The 18,332-nt window shown below is 39.9% G+C and overlaps 1 protein-coding gene across 4 annotated transcripts in view; it reads right to left on the bottom strand.

Moving 5' to 3' along the window:
* Positions 1-1,468: 1,468 nt before the first annotated feature.
* NGLY1 (N-glycanase 1) overlaps positions 1,469-18,332 on the bottom strand; it is a 52,797-nt gene continuing 35,933 nt past the window's right edge. For all 4 annotated transcript variants that reach the window (XM_084619025.1, XM_084619023.1, XM_084619024.1 and 1 more), the window contains 8 exons: positions 17,376-17,595; positions 16,158-16,279; positions 14,192-14,337; positions 13,875-13,985; positions 12,359-12,523; positions 10,853-11,041; positions 5,639-5,816; positions 1,469-5,071 (listed from right to left, as the gene is read on the bottom strand). In XM_084619025.1, coding sequence (XP_084475151.1) covers positions 4,896-5,071; positions 5,639-5,816; positions 10,853-11,041; positions 12,359-12,523; positions 13,875-13,985; positions 14,192-14,337; positions 16,158-16,279; positions 17,376-17,595 — 1,307 coding nt within the window. In that variant the 3' untranslated portion in view covers positions 1,469-4,895. The remainder of the gene's footprint in view (positions 5,072-5,638; positions 5,817-10,852; positions 11,042-12,358; positions 12,524-13,874; positions 13,986-14,191; positions 14,338-16,157; positions 16,280-17,375; positions 17,596-18,332) is intronic.

Raw genomic sequence — 18,332 nt, 5'->3', positions numbered from 1 at the left:
AGAACAACTTGGAGGGATTAACAAGATATAGGCTGTCCATTTTAGAAATGAGACATCTTAGGGTGGATGAGATAGAAGTCGACAAAATCATGCATGGTATGGAGAAAGTGAATAAGGTAGTGTTATTTACCCCTTCACATAACTCAAGAGCCAGGGGTCAGCCAATGAAATTAATAAGCAGCGTGTTTTAAAACAAACAAAAAGAAGTACCTCTTCACACAATGCACAGTCAACCTAAGTATAAGTGGGTTAAAAAATAATTAGATAGCCATTGATGGACCTATCCTCCATGAGGTTATTAGCCAACATGGTCAGGAATGCAACCCTATGCAGGTGTCCCTAAACCTTCAACTGACAGAAGCTGGGTCTGGATGACAGGAAATGGATCACTGAAAATTGCCCTGTTCTGTTCATTCCCTCTGAAGCATCTGGTACTGGCCACTGTCGGAGACTGGGTAGATGAACCATTGGTCTGACCCAGTGTGGTGATTCTTATCTTCTTATTGCCTGCAATGGGCTCCCTTCACATAAAGTGCCCCTGGCTTTTAATCAGAGCCCTGCAAAATCTGCAGATATCCGCTTTAAATCTGCGGATATCCACATTGGTGGATGCGGATATCCGTGGACCATGTTTGCGGATCGTGGATCAGATGCAGATATCCTAGGAACTTACAGCAATGCAAGATATTACTTGTTGTTATTTCTTTGGTGGCCACAAGTGACTGGCAATTCCACAGCCCAACATTGTTAATATTGTATTTTAACACAAAAAAACATATATTATTATGATCGGCTATAAAGAGAGAGGTCATACCAATAAGGCAAATATTTTCCAAGAGAGAGGGACTTTCCATTCAGGTTGCTCATGTAAGTCTTTGAGTAGCAATGGCATTTAAAATTGCCATATGTTACAGGTGTTAATTTGGCAATTTTTGTGCTTATCAGAAGAACCTGTTTGAAAAGATTACTTCGTTACATTTCTGTGATGCTTTGGAGGCAGTGTGGGTACGCCATGTAGCTACATATTCATTTTTGTACACAATTACACAGAATTCTGTAATAGGTTGAGGTCCTACACATATTATGATTTTGCCTTGCAGCATTGGAACCTGTATTATTTTCTTTCTGTTCACACCCCAAACTCTTAAAAAGTCACATAAGTGGTGACTTCCATCTACACATGGCCTAACAATTTCCCCATTTAACTCAACCAAGAACACACACCAGAGGCGTCACAAATTGATACCCATACTTTTGAAGCACTTCATAGCATGGAACCTTTTTACCTTACGATATTTTAAGTCCACTCCAGCATAAGGTTTTGTCACGGAATCATTGATGAAAGAAAGCAAGTGCTGTCACAGGGAGAAACTGGCATTTAAGTAAAAAAAAAAAAAATTCCTTTTTAATAAAAATTGATCTGCACTGAAATGGAGATCAGAAAAAGAGGTCATTTAAAAGAATTTATTTGCTAAAGAGTTCAAACTATTCTGCTTACAAAGGGTGCTTCAGGGACACAAGAAGGAGTTCAATATAATTTTTGTATTTTACTTGTATTTAATCTTTGGGTTTCCCTCATCAAGTCTTTCCTAAAATAAGTATTTCAACTGATGGCTATTGCTATAATCAAAATGAATGTAGTACCTGAGTTGCAGATGTATTGTTGATTAACGAGGACTACAATGTTTTAAATCTCCTCACTTCATTCAAACATTTTAATAGTGCACATTAACTGTTGCATTGCTTTGAGTTGATGGCTTTATTGAGCTATCCATAGCCACTGTTTTTAACCTGAGATGGTCTGGCCAACCCAGAGTCCAAAATTGTGTGTGAAAATTGAGTAGGCATTACTTTCATCTTACTAATATTAAATTTGATCCACTATCTGCTTTCCCAATTACCAAATATGGTTAGGGTTTTCTTGAATTCCTAATAAACCTCTCTTTCGATACTGAAAAGAGAAGACTGTGTATCAATTTCTGACTTATAATAACAACCCTATCAAGGCTGCAAAGATTCCATAGTAGTAAGAGTTTTATTGTCCAGTATCACTAGATTGTCTTTTCTTGCTTACTGACTTCTAGTAGAATAGATAGCCAGGAACATTCTCTTTGCTTGTTTTAGCCTCAAATCTCATAACTAAGATCTGGTAGAAACTGACTAAATATACATGGTTACAACACTGCAAACAATTTTGTCAATTAATTTTGCACTCGTTGAGTCTTCACATTTATTTTTCTGTAAAAATAAGTAAATCTTTGGGGTTTTTTAAGAGCTCCAAAATTTCAAATTAGGTTGTGAAATCTACATCTCACTATACATTTTATTCTTGAGATTATTCAAAAAATTTTACAGAAGTACCAAGGCATCCATTTTGGCTAACAATCACAATGATATAAATCTTAAAACTTTTGTGGGGGGAGAAGGCTACTCCTCTTACTAATGCCCCTTGAGAAAAAGCTATGTTAAATATGGACTAAATGCAGGGCTAAGAGGCAACAGGTTCCAAATTCAGAGTTACTAATTCCTGTGATTGCAAGTCTCTTTAAGGTTGTTTAAAAACAAATCATGACATCAGGGAAAGCTGAGGATTTTCTTGTAACTCAACATTAACCCCCAGTGTGTGCCCTTTGTGAGTGACACCGCACTGCTCTTGCTTGCCAGGGGAATGGAGACCTACAGAGGAGTATGCAGTCTTCTGCGGATTATGTCTGCCTCCATAAATGAAGGAGGTTGTGAGGGTTTGCTTCCTCCAACATACACTTGGTCCTCCAAACCCATTCTCTTATGGGTCTGTTTGATAGGAAACTGTGATTTTTGGTTTGCCTGAGCATTATCCTGTAGTAAAGGAATATTTCTGCTTTTTATTAGTTACTGATATAGGGATGCTTCCTCACTTCTATATCACCAGTAATCTTTTGCGTTACAAAACATTGCAAACCCTTTTCAATCTTCCTTAAAATAAGCCCTGATTCAGTGCCATTAAAGTCAATGGGAGTTGAAGCCCATAATTTATAGAGAAATGGTCTTGTAACATGTCCACAAACTTAATCAATGTATTTCTCCTCTTTACTGTGTATTGCTTTGAGATCCTCATACCTACTAGTTTTCCTTATACCTTTGTAATTCTTGCTGCTCCTGCTGTTCAAGCAGAATGTAGAATATTCTACTATTAGTTTATTCCCTCTTCTTTTGCATATTTTCAATTGATTCTACTTGATAATTAGTTCTTTCAGAGTCTCCTATCCTCTGTACAAACCCTTTTTCTATATGGACTATTTCCTTACCGTTTAGCTCTGTCTTATCTTGTATTCCTCACTATTAGAACTTTTTTTTTCTTTGAAGCTACAGGTTCATCAAGCCATGATGTCACATTGTACTAGGTGAGTGCATGGGAATATATGTGTGTATATTAACATTGTTCTGATATGTGCAATTCTGTGCATTTCATTTGTGTTGAGTTGTTCAAGTGTTCTCTACATAGGGAGTGCAGAGTATCTCTTCCTAATCCCCTACAAATAATCAGTTTAAATCCTGAAGTCTCTTCTTAGTTTGCATAACTGTACAGGTAATAAGGTAGTCCATCACTTTTTAAAATCCCAACAAAGTCCCTCAGATGTTTGTTGATTGTGTGGTGGGGGTAGGGGCGGGGAGGAGGAGACAGTTACACAATCTCTTAATAGTTCATGGAGGCTGTTGAAACCAAGCATTCACTCTCTAGTGGCTCATTATACTGCATCCACAGCACTCCCAGGCCACGACGGGCCCTGGGGCTAGACCAGGACTGAAAATGGAAGTTTAATCTCCTGGATAGTAGTGTCGGTTGTGTTTGGGGCAAAAAGTTAAAAACTGAATTCTGTGGTCTGAAAATTTTAATGCATCAAGGGGGGAAGAAAAGCACCTCATGTACTTCTAGCACCAAATCTGGTGCATGAGACTCAGACTGACACAAGATAATAGCTTCTTAAAAAGCGATTATGATCTATCAGCTCAGTAAACAAGTTAATAAAAAGGGGATAAATATGGGTTCATATTGTACAAAAATATGTATAACAAACTAGGCATTTTCCAGGATAAACATTATTTGTTTTTACTCAATTTTAAATCTCTATTTTACATGATAGACCATAACAGAATTTCTAGGTACATGTTGAACATGAATTTCACATAAATGTATTTACCCAGTATACTAGTATACTCCAAAATATGTTTATTACTTAGACCAATACACGCATATTTCTAGGCCATCTTAAAAACTGCCTTCAAATTTATCTAAAGCTCCTGTTCTGGTGCATCATGTAAAATAATATTGTAACTTTTAAAATGCCTAAATAGTATGTAGATTTAACCACAGGAGATGTTAGGGGCTAATATTATCCTTTTTACAAGTCTTTTAAAATTAAAAGTAACATAACACATGCTGCCTACCAGACCATTAAGTTCAAATTTTAACTCCAAATAACAGCAGAGATTGTGAAACAAACCAGCCCAGAAATTCAAAGTTAAAACTGCTGTATGTTCCTCACTCAGTTTGCTTTCCTATAATTATTTCCCCCTCTCACTATGAAGTAAGTTTAGGATGGAGCATCAATTGTAACTCTGAATACCTTAATTTTGTGTTTGTGTTTTGGATGAAACACGTTTTTACTTTGACATTTCCATATTTGCTATAAGTTTACACAAGAATAAAACCTTCAAAATTCCAATGTTTCTTTATGGTCCATAGTATAAAAATTATTATTTTCATGATGGCCAAATTAAAACGGGCAAATGGGAAATAAAATACCAGCAGTATGAACCATGGTAATTGACAATCAAGTCCTCACATTGTATCCACAGCATATTTTATAAAATAAACCCCTGTTGCCAATAGCATTTCTCCTCTGTTTAAGTTCTCAGAGACCAATGAGTTTTATAATTATCTCCAAACTATTTTCTCCAGAGTTACTTAAGCTCTCTCTAAACAGCTGGGTGTGCTGCCATGCAATATCACCATCCCCTCCACTTAGTTCAGCTTCCAAAATAACTTCTGTTGCATCAGAGAAATCTGAATAGGAGCGAAGAATTTTATCTGTTGGGGGAGAAAAAAACCACAAACAATTAAAGTTCTGCCACAGATAATTTATATTGCTAGAATACATGTTCAAGAGGCAATTTGTAATGAACATTAAAGTGTCTGACTTGCAGATAATCAAATATATCTTCTAATTCAAATGGTGGAAAAAGTCCACTGCAAATTATTATTTATTATTTGTATTGTGGTAGTCTCCAGAGGCTCCAGTCAGGATTGGGTGCCCCATTCTGCTATATGATGTATGAATATAAAGACAATCCCTGCTTTGAAGAGCCCATATATATCCTGTATCCACATCAGGTTTTGCTAGATCCTAATTTTATTTTCCCCAAATATGGAAAAATGTGGCAGGTGAGAGCTGTATATTGATTGTTCTCACATATTTCCTTATCCTTGGCAAAAAGCTTGAGTGGGAAAAGGTTAAAATGCAACTGCATTTTAACTTTCTTTATTGCTTACGTTGTTTCTCCAACCTCCACTTCCCAGCGTACTAGTGCATTGCATTTTCATTAGCACGTATACCTCATGATTTAAAAAATAAAATCAATCAGATTTCACACTTACCTCCAGTCAGATCAACTTCTGCTATGTTGGAGCGCAATCTCCACCTTATTCTTCCACTGTGAAATGTCTGACTGTTCGTTCTAATGGAAATGTTGTCTATTTTTAGACCAACTGACCCACACTCAAACTTCCAGCAGATGTAAGAAGAGGATGACCCTTCTTTTCGGGCTAAATAAACCTAAATGGAAAAACATCATGGTTAAGGTATTGAAAGATGGATGCTGAGCCCAGATCAAATGAAATGTCTTTATAAGGGCACTAAACCTTCGCGTAAAAAAACTTAGTCTTTATTAAGTCATTGAAAAATAAGTTTGTACACAATAAAACTTTGCACAGAATCTCCTTCTAATACCTTATTCCTGTTTTTACAGTGATATTGGGTAGCTGTACATTTTCAGTGGAGTTTACTTCATTGAAATAGTAGGGGAAGATCTTTAATGTGCTGCGTGGTATTTTAGCGATATAGACACATACTGTTTTAAGTATGTAGGGTTCTGCTTTTAAGTAACTACAATGGGCCAGATTTTCCATCCTGTTTTGGCTCCTTTGCCCTTCTATGGTAGCACAAATGGGATGGGAAAGCTTGTGTAACAAATAAAGAGATGTGTGGGACTCCTCAACTGGTGCAGCTGGCTTTGTGCCACCCTTTCTAGGCCTTGGCATGCCAGCAGTCAGAGAGGGGATGACTAGAGTCCACTACACTCCAGCAACCCCAATCACTGTAATGATCTTTTGGGGCCATCAGCAGCTTAGAGTACACCTGAAGTTTCCTGCCTATATTGCATAGCCTCCTTATTTGTGCCTACCTGTTTATACTGCTACCCTTTACTGAAGGAACTGCAAGCAGTCTGAATCTAGAAGGTTAAAATCCAGTTTACATTTTCACCCGAGTGCAATTTTTTTGGAAGATGGTTAGTGTAGACTGTAAGAAAGAACCTGAGGATACAAGGTTTTAAAAATCTGATGATTTTAGATGAACAGGTTCTTATGTTGCTCCTTACATTGTGCTTATTAGCACCATGTGCTGCAGATGGTTCTGGGGGAATTTGGCCTATTAAATCCTAGTTTTCTTCAGCTAGTTGGGTCTAATTCTATGAAGTTTTACCTCAGGGACATGTTCGTTTACAGCACTGCAGTATAAAAATAAGGTGGTGATTACTGCTAATCAGGATACTAGCTAAAGGATCAGCAAATCCACTTTACCTGCATCAGTTTGCCTTTCTTATCTTTCTGCTTTGCACTGCAGTTGGTATTTCTTCTCTACAGCTTGTGGACTGAGATCCATAGTTAGCTTTAGGGTAAAAAACAGTTACCTACCTTTTGTAACTGTTGTTCTTTGAGATGTGTTTCACATGTCCATTCCGATGTAGGTGTGCAAGTGCACCGAGCACAGCTGTCAGAGATTTTTCCCCTAGTGGTATCCGTCAGCTTGGCGCTGGTGCCCCGTGGTGCAGCGCACTCATAGAGCCGGTATAAGGGGCCCCCACCAAGCCTGGGGAGGTCTGTCTTTGTCTTTGACTTTGTTCATCACTTCCCACATGTTGTAATCGTAACGACCCAGCAACACCTGCTGGTTCACTATCCCCAACTGGAGTCCCCCCATCAAATAGACCTTCCTACCCAGAAGGTCCATTTTCCTGGGCTCCTTTGGATTGGGGGTAAATCTTATCTGACCTTGGTGCTCCTTTTTGTTAGCAGCCGCCACAATGAGGGACCCAAGAGGGGGATGAGAGAACAAGAACTCACAGCCTTTTGTGGGCACAAAGTATTTTCTTTCTGTTCTCTTTGCTGTGGGTGGAATGGAAGCAGGAGTCTGCCAAGTGGCCTTAATAGGTCCCAAAATGGATTTGTGTAAGAGCAGGGCCACCTTCGTAGGGGCTGTGGCCAACAGAATGTCTAGGAACCCATCTGATGGTTCCTTAATGACCTCTGCCTGCCAGGGTTAGAGGCCACCCACTTTAACAAGTCTTGGTGGGCCCTTACATCGTCCTGTGGGGGGGAGAGCCCCTTGAGCATGAGCTCGTCCTCTTGAGATGATGAGGAAGAGATGTGCACTGCCATAGTGTCTACTGCAGCCTGTTCCCGAGGCACAAGAACTTGGGTACTGGTACTGGTTCCAGTACTGGCATCAGTACCAGGGAGTATCCCTGCTTGGGCGCCGGTGCTGGGACCTACTCTGGCATCAGGACCGGTACAGGGGGTTGGATCCAGAGTTTACCTGTGCACCCCTGGTGCCACAACAGTCTCCGAGCGCACCAAGTAGGAGCATCGTGAGCTGGTCCCTTGGCCTGGGGGAAGACCACACAGGTTCCAAAAGCCCCATTGTAGGGATGCCAGACGCCATGGGCCCAGCGCCTTGGGTCATCCATGCTCCCGGCACTCCCAATGATAGCATTGTCTGTGGAGACTGACACAGAGTCTCCTTTCAGTGCCGGTGTCTTGAATAGTTGGATCCCGAGTCTGAACTTGATGAAGATGACAATGTGTAGGTGGAGGACTGTGGTGACCATGGTGGGGCCGATCCTCCCGGTGCTGGAGATCGGTGCTGTGGAGACATCTCTGATGAAGCAATGAAGGGGGTTTCCCCCTGGAGGTTGGTCTTGAAACTGGCTTAAAGGTAGTCGATGCCGCGGTGCCACTGAGTGGTGCCACTGGTGCCGCATCCTATCTCCCATCTGGGCTCGGTATCGACAAAGTCATCAGCTCATTAGCAGCTGCATAGGCTTCTGGGGTTGAAGGCACTGCAAACTGGTCTGCCCAGTGCCAACCATCTGGTTGGTTGAGCACTACTGGGGTCTGCGGTGCCGATGCTTCTGCCAGTGGTTGCTGCAGTGCTGGGGAGGGAGAGCGGCCCAGCACGGATCTCACTCTATCCCGATCTGCTGGCTTGTCTCCCTTCAGTGCCAGCGAGCAAGTCTTCTCCGGTGGCCTCAACGTTTCTTCTTCCGTACCAGTGAGGAGGACCAGTGCCGAGAGCTCTTAGCCACCAGCGGAGCACTTTGTACTGACGCCGAAATATTCGATGCCAAGTCTGATCTCTGCTCTGTCTCAGCGCCGCCTCCATAAGTAGGACTTTCAACCTTGCTGCTCTGTCTTTCTGTGTGTGTGCTTAAATTCCTAGAAGATGTTACAGCACTCTTTCCTGTGACCCACTCCCAAACACTTGAGACAACTCAAGTGAGGGTAACTAGTAGGCACAGGTTTGCCACACAAAGAGCACTATTTAAACCCTGGTGCCCGAGGCATGCCCCAGTACCGGGGGAGGGTCAAAGCACCTCTCCGAGCACGGAGAGGAGTCCCAGTCCTATACTATGACTACTTAAATGTACTGAAACTACTAAACTATCAAAATCTAACTATTTACAATGAAAAATAGTGGAAACCACTAAAACACTTAGCTCAAGATAAAGAGGGGAAGTTCCAACAGCTGAACAGGCAGTCAGAAGGGACCGAGGAGCGCGGGCTCAGCGGGGGCCCCCTATACCGGCACTATGCGTGTGTGGCACCAGCACCAAGCCGACAAATACCACTAGGGGAAAAATCTCTGACAGTTGTGATCAGGGTGCTTGCACACTTAAATCAGAGTGAGCATGTGCAAAACATCTCAAAGAAGAACTTTACCTTTTGGGTCGCCTTTGTTGGTTTCCTCTCCCTTCATTCCAAATTAAAGGATGAACCTTTTTTTTTTTTTTATAATGAAGGCTTCTCTTTTTCCACTGCATGCATCCGATGCAGTGAGCTGTAGCTCACGAAAGCTTGTGCTCAAATACATTGGTTAGTCTCTAAGGTGCCACAAGTCCTCCTTTTCTTTCTGGACAGCTGGACTCCAACTTCTTAAGTGGTACATCTGCTTAAGTTAAAAGACTGAACATTCCACAAGGTGGCGTTCTATAGAAGTGCCATATCACATCTACAAGCCTGATGGGTATCTGCTGTCAGTTTTCCTACCCACCCCCAAATTCTTCCAACTTCATGGAAGAACTGCTTACTGCTGGTAAACTCTTCTTGCTCAGTCACACATCAGTGCTCCCTGCTCCACTTGTTACATATACCCAGAGTAGAGAGCTGAGCAAAAGAGCAGATATATGTATTTGAACAGAGCACTCCCCTGATTAGTGGCTAGTTTTTTTTTTACCTGGACCATATGTTTCTTGCAAAAATGGGAAGTCTGATCATATGAGTACCTGAAGGTGTGAGGTACAGCCACAGTGTTTCTAGACGTGGGAAGGCTGGGGAGTGCCCAGTCTGATCTCTTACCCTTCCCTGTTCTTCTTTCCTCCATTATCCCACTCTGTTGCATCTTCTTTTACCCTTCATCTTACCCTCTAGCTGTTTCCCTCCTTTCCTCTTTGTGCACTTCCCCATCCTGTTCTTCCATGGTGCTCTGACAGGCTGTTGTATACTGGGCCAGCACAGCAAATTTCAGAGTGAAATTAACTTCTCTGGTAAGCTTAATTTTCCATTGTGGAGAGGAGGCAAAGCCTGGCCTAAGTTGGTGGTATGACTGGACAGAGGGAGCTGTCAGGCTAACAAGATGTTAGGGAGAGCAAAACAATAGTCACTAATATAGAATGCTCAGCTCCATACTTGGTGGCTGTTTGCTAGTAAATGTCTCCTTCCCCAGTTTAGCCTTAATTTCCTCTCCCTCTTTAGATTTGGAGTGCATGATCCTTCCGTTGCTCAGTGTGTCAGCAGATGGGAAGGGTTTAGGCAGGGTCTTCAATAATCTGAGTAACTGACAGCTTTTTCCCTTCTTGCAGATGGAGTGTAAGGTTTAGCATAAGGAATTTCTTCCTTTTTGTCTGTGTGATGAAGAGATATGATATACTACAAAGCTATTGCACCACCGCTGAAAAAACAATTTAGACTCTTTGGAAAGAAATATTCCTTATTAATACATGCAGTATTGTGCGTGTCCATGTGAACACAGGGAGAAGGTAGGTCTTAAACTTTAGTGCTCCAGCAGGGTTCTTGTTATCTGCAGAGAAGTCAATCATCCCATTCTGAAAGGCAAGCTGACTTCATTTCCAATTTCTCGTATCAGTTAACAATCTTATCTGAAGCAGGACAGTAAAATTTGGCAACTCCAACTGAATCCTTAAGCATTAAGAGAAATGTGATGCAAAATATGCTTAGTAATTTTAGACTTTAATAGCTAGAGGATATTAATAATCTAGAAAATTCTACAGAAATTTATTTAATTCCAATCCTTACCATTTTCCAATCCGTTTCAACCTTTCTCCATAGAGACTCAGTCTTCCACACACCTTCCTCCCAGCCAGTGATTTTTTCATTATTATTGGAAAGTCGTGTATAGCTGTCTTCCACTATATTGTAACTGAGGTGGAAGAGTTTAGAGGTCTTCTCTTTCCCAGATGGAATAAAAATGACTTCTTTTCTCCTCTGAACAAAACCAAAAACTATACATTGGTGTTTTGCGATGTATTTGAAGGGATCATGCTAATTTTATTTTTTCTTTTTTGTTTAGCATACACATCTGGCAAATATATATATTTGATAAAGTAGATCACCATGCCCTTAGCTATTCTATAAGCAGTACACCAAAGAGGTCCACAGTTCTTTATGAAAAACTGTATAGTAGCCAATTAAAAAATACTAGAATGTTTTTTTCATTGAAAAATGTTTGCCCCAACTTAGAAATTTTACATTACTTTGCTAGAATAAATATAAATCTTTCACAGAGAAAGGGGAAGTAAAGTATTCTAAAATAACTGAAACCATGAGTCTGTCTACAGTAAATAGTAGTTTACAAAAGATTTTTCATGTTCATGTATGACATGGTGCTGTACGAATTAGGTGTGTTAAACAGATTTAACACACTGAGAAAAAAGCAAATTATTAAGCTATATTAAGAGAGCAAGCATAGCTCAATGACTAATGGTGAAAGCTGCAGCTAACTATAGCAATTTACAGAACAATGTCTTTCTAAATCTGATAGGGAAACAAAAATAAAGATCGGCTTTCAAAATTAAGGGTAAGTGTGAATTTGATAAAGATATTCAGAAAACAAGGGAAAATGGAGTATATGCACTTAAAAATTGATTTCTAATCATCCTTCATATCATGAGATTCAGTAAGACAGAAATAAAGTCCCCTAAAATATGTATAGTTGAAATAAACTCTAGTATCTCAAATCTGAACATTGCTATGAAATCCATTAGTTCCATTTAACTAGCTCTAATTCAGTATTTAGATTGTCATCCTCTTTACATCAAATGACAAGATCACTAGAAAAGGATGTGCAAAATGTTAGGAATAATTGATACCTTTGTGTACTGGCCTATCTAGAATGGTTGTTTTTAGGAAATTGTCTCTCCGCATAAGGAATTAAGAACATTAAAAACTCCATTTAGCCAAGAACCTTGAGGTGAGGGGGGATTATGTAAACATTAATTAATCTTACTTTGTGGGATTTGCAGTTACACATTCACAGTGGGCCTTGATTTACATTTTATTCACAAAAAAAAGTTGGTAGAAAATTGCTCTCCAGCTTAATTAGATTCCCCAGAATTCTTGAGGAAATTGTCAACAACTTAATGTGTTGATTTCCCAAACACCTTAATTTCAGTTTTCTTAAATTTCCTGCTTTTGTTATGTTGTAGCTTTAATCAAAAGAATGTCAGTCATTAGCCTATAATTAAGAGACAAACAATTTAGACACCCCCCCCTAAAATGATCACCAGTTGACAAATTAAATACCTCTGAACCAATTTCACCTCTGGCTACTCTCCAAGCCGTTGAACCAGATATCCTTCCACCAAGTTCACCAGGTTTAGGAGTTTTGGGAGAAATGAACTCAACAAGCTCCACAATTATCCTCTCCAGGAGCACTCTCTTTCTGCTTTCTGACAAGGATTGTTGTCTCTGTCATAATAAAAAAAAAAGTGCAAAAAACCTCAAAGAAAAAATAATCTTTCAGATTAGTTCCAACTGTATCTCAGCCCTGGAATGACACCATAAGGAAATAAACATGAAAGAATCTAGATTTAAACTGATTGTTAAAACATTAAACTGGGATCACGTGCATTAATATGCCTCAATCCTAATTGTATAGTTATTGCATGGCACTGTGCAGTGACTTTAAAAAATGTTTGAGTGCCTTAACTGCATATGTCCATACCTTAATCTGTTTGGGTTTCTTTTAAGGTAAATTCTATCTGAATTTCATGGGATTATAATGCATGTTTTTTGCATCATTCAAACATCCTTGTAATGTATTGTATTCTAAATCACTGATATGTAGTGTCAATCTTAATGTATTTTTTTTGTCTGGGAATAGAAAAAAGGCATGATTATTGGGTCAAGCCTTTCTTCTACACCGTGGACTGTTCCAGTTACCAGCAGTTTTGGTTTGGTGAATAAGTCTAAGCATAAAAATTACATAAAGGCTGAAAGAGTAGATTCACAATGATGCATGCCATTACAAATGCAGTATGAGTTGCATATTTTTAAGAAGCAACAGAATTGAGTAAAATCATGCCTTTACACTTCAAGATAAATCAAGTGAGCCTAAAGAAGTCTGGTATGTAGAACAAGAATTATTATATAACCTTCTTTTACCATATGATTAAAAAGGGTGGGTTTTCTTGAGAAAATGTCTTTAAAATGCATTTGACTGACAGTCCATTTTTGTCTCAATGATTTCCATATCAAATATGCTAAGCTGACCTTTAACGCTTCTTATTTCTTCATGGACAGTCCTGCAAGCAGCCTGAGAGTTGAGTCAGGCTGAGTTCTTCTCTCACAGCCAGTAAAAAAAGTTCTGCAAAATGAATTAGGCCCTCTCTTACAGCTCTACAACCTTATGGTATTAAAAGTATGGTCTCATTGAAGCTGTGCAAGTCAACTGTTTGCACAGGTATAATTGATTGAAATTAGACTTATCTGTTGATACACAAGAGAGAACAGAATCCAGCTCACTTTCTCTGCAGAGCCAACAGGAGTAAAAGGTAATAATTTCCTTTTCCCTAATCAAAGTAAGGAAATATGACTGACTATGCAGAGAACCGACTGGCAACTGACAAAAATGCTATGCTGTGATTGGTCCTGAAGTGGTCTTATGTAAAATCACAAAGAATGTATAAATAGCAATATTTAATTTTTTTGTAGTACACAGAGACCTTTATCAGGACTGGGCTCCCTTGTCCAAGGAATTTACATAGTCTGTTTCCAATACATGTCATTTTAATAAATCAGTTGAGGTAAAGCTACGTACCAGTTTATTAAGCCTCTCTATGGTTTCACGCAATGCTGCTTCTTTGACTTGTGTCCTTCTAGAAAGTAATTCTTCGTGTTTACAGGAATATCTCCAGGTGACATCAACAACCTCAAGTATAAGTTGCAGAAGTTAAAAAAATACATATATATTCTGCCTCTTAAATATGTGTATTTTCAATAGACAACATGATCAAGAGACTGTCTTCCCTTACATTAATCTAGCAGATCCCATTAAAATGGTATACTTTGCACAGCTTCTTTCTCAAGGCAAATTTGTATTTTTATTTCATAGCATATTATTATCCCTACCCCTACCTCATCCTTGGAGAATGCAATTACATAGGAGAGCTTCTTTCCCCAGCCAATCTCATAGAGAAGAGGTTTATCACAGACAGTTTCACAAGGGTCACAATGAAGCCATCTCTGCTGGGATGAAGAATATACCTCAGTCCACACATGATCTGCATGAGAGACAGGCCAAGGAAAACACTGAATGTTTTTTAGATGGGTTTTCTGTTCTTGCAGTTTGAGATATTTAAACTCTTCCAAATCAATTAAATAGGGAGCATAACATTACTCCTGAGGGCATTCTGAGCCAAAACATTAAATTCTGTGCCAAAAAATTTAAAATTCAGTGCACAATATTTTAAAATTCTGCAAGTTTTATTTGTCAATAAATAAAAGCAGAGGCTCCAGCATGGCAGTGGGGAGTACAGGCCACTGGCTGCACAAAGGTGGGAGATCACCCTGCAGCCTCCCCACCCCCTACCCTGGAGACATGGACTCAGTGGTGACCCTGACACAGCACAAGGCCTGGGCCTGCCCCGGAAACACCCTGGGGCTCTGCCCCTCTGCGTGAGGCACACCAGGTTCTTTTGAGTGCCGAGACGTGGGTGGGATCAACCAGGCAGGATCCAAGTGTGGAGGGGCTCAGTGTGGGGGGATCCAGGTGTGGGATGAAAGGATTCTGTGTGGGATAATCTGGGTGCAGGCAGCTCAGTGGGGGATCTAGGTGTGGGGGGATCTGAATACACAGAGTCTCATGGGGGGGTTCCAGGTGCAGGGACTCAGCAGGAGCTTCTGGGTGAAAGTGGTTGGGGCTAGTAGAGGGGTCTGGGTGTGGGGGTCTCATCGGGAGGTCTGGGTACTGGGGAAGTGGGGCTTGGTGGGGCAGGGGGCAGGGTGCAGTTAATTGGGGGTCAGTGGCATGGGGATGTGGATGTGTGGGGTGGGGGTGTGGCTCTTCAGGGTGCAGGTTTGCGTGCAGGGAGCTCAGTTGGGAGTGATCTGGGTGTAGGGGTGGCGGTTCGGAGGCAAGGGGGTCTGGGTGCAGGAGGGCTCCAGATGCAGGGGTTGAGGGTCCATGAGGTGAGGTTTGGATATGGAGGGCTAGGGGGATTCTGGGTGTGTGGTGTGAGGCTTGGTGGGGGTGTCTGGGTGTGAGAGGTTTGGATGCATGGGGGTTGGGTGGATCGGGGAGCAGCTCCCTGTACAATGACCCCTCCCCTGCAGCTGAGCGATGGGGGCAGGAAGCAGGGGAGGATGCTGAGCTTTCTGCAACTGGGGGAGAATTCTGAGGGTGAGTCTGACACAGCCCCAGCCACTTTTTCCAGGGGAAGAGGAAATCCCATCCTCTCCTGCCTCTAGCCCAGCCGGGACTAGCAGCTGATCCCGGCTCAGGGTAGGAGCCACTAGTTGGGGTGTCCCCAACCCCATGGTGATTTACCTCTCCACTGGCTGCTCTGGATGCCTGAAACAATGTACCTGTGCAGCTAGGGAGTGGTGCGTGACTGCTCTTGTAGCTTCCCTTTGCTTCCCTGTCAGAATGTCATTTTTCTGCAGGGAAGCAAAGAAATCTGCGGGGGACATGAATTCTGCACACACACAGTGGCACAGAATTCCCCCAGGAGTAATAACATGGAACTGCGTAGAGGGAAGAATGCATTTTCTGTTTATATGCCTTCAGACACATCTCCTTTTAAATGTGAAAGCACAAACAATGAATTCTGCTTATTTTCATTGAAAGTAGGAGAACCTGAATGTAATATGTAATGTAAGATATAAAGATTTCATCATGTTGAAAACAGCAGCCTTACCTCATTTGTAGAATATTTCATATAATCAGACAAAATGGAAATTTAACCTAGATTTTGTTCATAAGATACTGTGAAACTTCAGCGGTTACCAGTTAGCTAACATGAACACACAGATCTAATGATTTTGTAAGTCCCATTTTTATGCATGCTTATACTAAGTTTAAGGTGTTCTAGAGCATTGATACCTGTTGAATCCCAGACATATCTAGCTTCAAATCCTATAGCTCTGCAGCACAGTGTAAAACAGTTAGCCCACTCTCCACAACGCCCACGTCTTGTTTCCAGAAGTTTCTCAGGATTATTATACCTAAAAAAATTAAACATTATTCATTGTAAATTATGTGCTTTCTACCAGTTAATGGACTTTAACAGGAATATATATTTTCCCCTTCCAAATCTTTGAACCATTATACAGTAGAACCTCAGAGTTATGTACACGAGAGTTATGAAATGATTGGTCAACCACACACCTCATTTGGAACTGGAAGTATGCAATCAGGCAGCAGCAGAGACAAAAAGAAAAATACAGTACAATACTGTATTGAATGTAAACTACTAGAAATAAAGAAAAGTTTTAAATTTTTTTGGACAAGGTAAGGAAACTGTTTCTGTGTTTGTTTCATTTAAATTAAGATGGTTAAAAGCAGCCTTTTTCTTCTGCGTAGTAAAGTTTCAAAGTTGTATTAAGTCAATGTTCAGTTGTAAACTTTTGAAAGAACAACCATAACATTTTGATCAGAGTTCATAATTCTGAGGTTCTACTGTAGTCCTCCCATCTGTTCTCAGTGCCATTGACTTCACACTAGTTGCTGAAGATGATTGTTGCACTGGACAAAATTAACATTTGGATGACCATCTCCTTGCTTCTAAGAGAGCTAAAATTCTTATTTTAAAAAACTTGTTCTTATTTTAAAAAACTCAACTTAAGTAGGATTTGTGTACCCTAACCTCATTAACAGATGTCAGCACAATTCTGAAATTAGTACATATCTGCTGCTACAGTCAGCAGAAGTATGCCCTCTTTTGTGGGCTTCCCCAAGAAAGTGCAATGGTTTATTTATTTCTTTTTAAAAACCACCTTGATAATGGCATATATATTAATTAAAATAATTATATACAGAAAATGTACTTGGTAAGATCAGTCAAAGATATTCTGTTTAAAAACAGGGCCCTCTTTTTAAATGCAATAATTTTTTTAAAATTAAGCATTCTAGGCTGATTGGTGATAAAATATAAATATCGGCGCCCACAACAATCCCATGGTACTCTTTAAAATGATCTATGTATGTATTACAGTAGGGTTTTCAATCTATGTAAAACAAAATACAAGCAACGGTCTCCCAATAATTCACAGAATACACAAATACAAAGTAGCATTTTAGAAAATCCAAGGTTATGCTTACCTTGGGAATCTATTGCTGAACTGGCACTGGTTACAGTGATGATTTTCAACTCTGTTTGCATTCCATCTCAGATCTTCATCATTAGGTGGTATGAGACCTTTAGGCTCTGTCTGACCACCACATTTGCTGCAAGCAAGGTTATTCACCCACTGAAAAAATTCACCCTTAAACCACTGCAAGAGCTCCAACAACAAAAAATCATCTTCATTCACATGGGTTCCTATAATATTAAAACATAGTAATTCAAACAAGATTAACCAAGTTCAGATTCATTTGACCTTTCCAATATCTACATAATTACTATATCTGGACCTTTATCATAACTAGAGTTGAAGTATCAACCAAGACATTATTATATAGATGCTATTTTTAAAAAAATAAGATTTTAAAGATTGAATAATGGTAAATCATATTTTAGAAACAAGACAAACAGCCAAAAAGAAATTTAGAATAAGGAATTGAACAGAAAAGGATTGAATACAGAGAAATTTAGCATAGAACATAATAACTCTTATATTTTTCCAGAGGTATGGAATAGCTTCTAATCAACAAATAACAATTGTTTTGACTCCAAAATCCCAAAGGTTTTTTTTTACCAGAAGCTAGTGGCAGTATAGCCAAATATCTCTAGTACGAACAGACTTTTATAAATTGTACAGAACAGTGCATATTTTCCAATAATTAAGGTTTGTGAACTACGTTTTGATTTCATTCATAATTATTAAGCAAATGTGTCCTTTCAGTTCAACTTCTCCAAACTAGACATTTGCTGTCTGGCCCCATATCTTTCTGTTGTCCAGCCAGTTCCCCTATGCTTGAATAACAAGACTCTTCTGTCCTGTTCTTCTGTCTGTTTGCAGCAGGTTGTAGAGCCTTCTTTCCTACAGTTATGAGAAGGAGTAAATAACACTTCTTTATTTACTTACCATCTGGAACAGCCTCATTGCACCTAACTGA

This window comes from Lepidochelys olivacea (assembly GCF_965140295.1).
Source record: "Lepidochelys olivacea isolate rLepOli2 genome assembly, chromosome: 2".
Classification (NCBI taxonomy): domain Eukaryota; kingdom Metazoa; phylum Chordata; order Testudines; family Cheloniidae; genus Lepidochelys; species Lepidochelys olivacea.
This window is presented reverse-complemented; position numbering and strand designations above follow the sequence as displayed.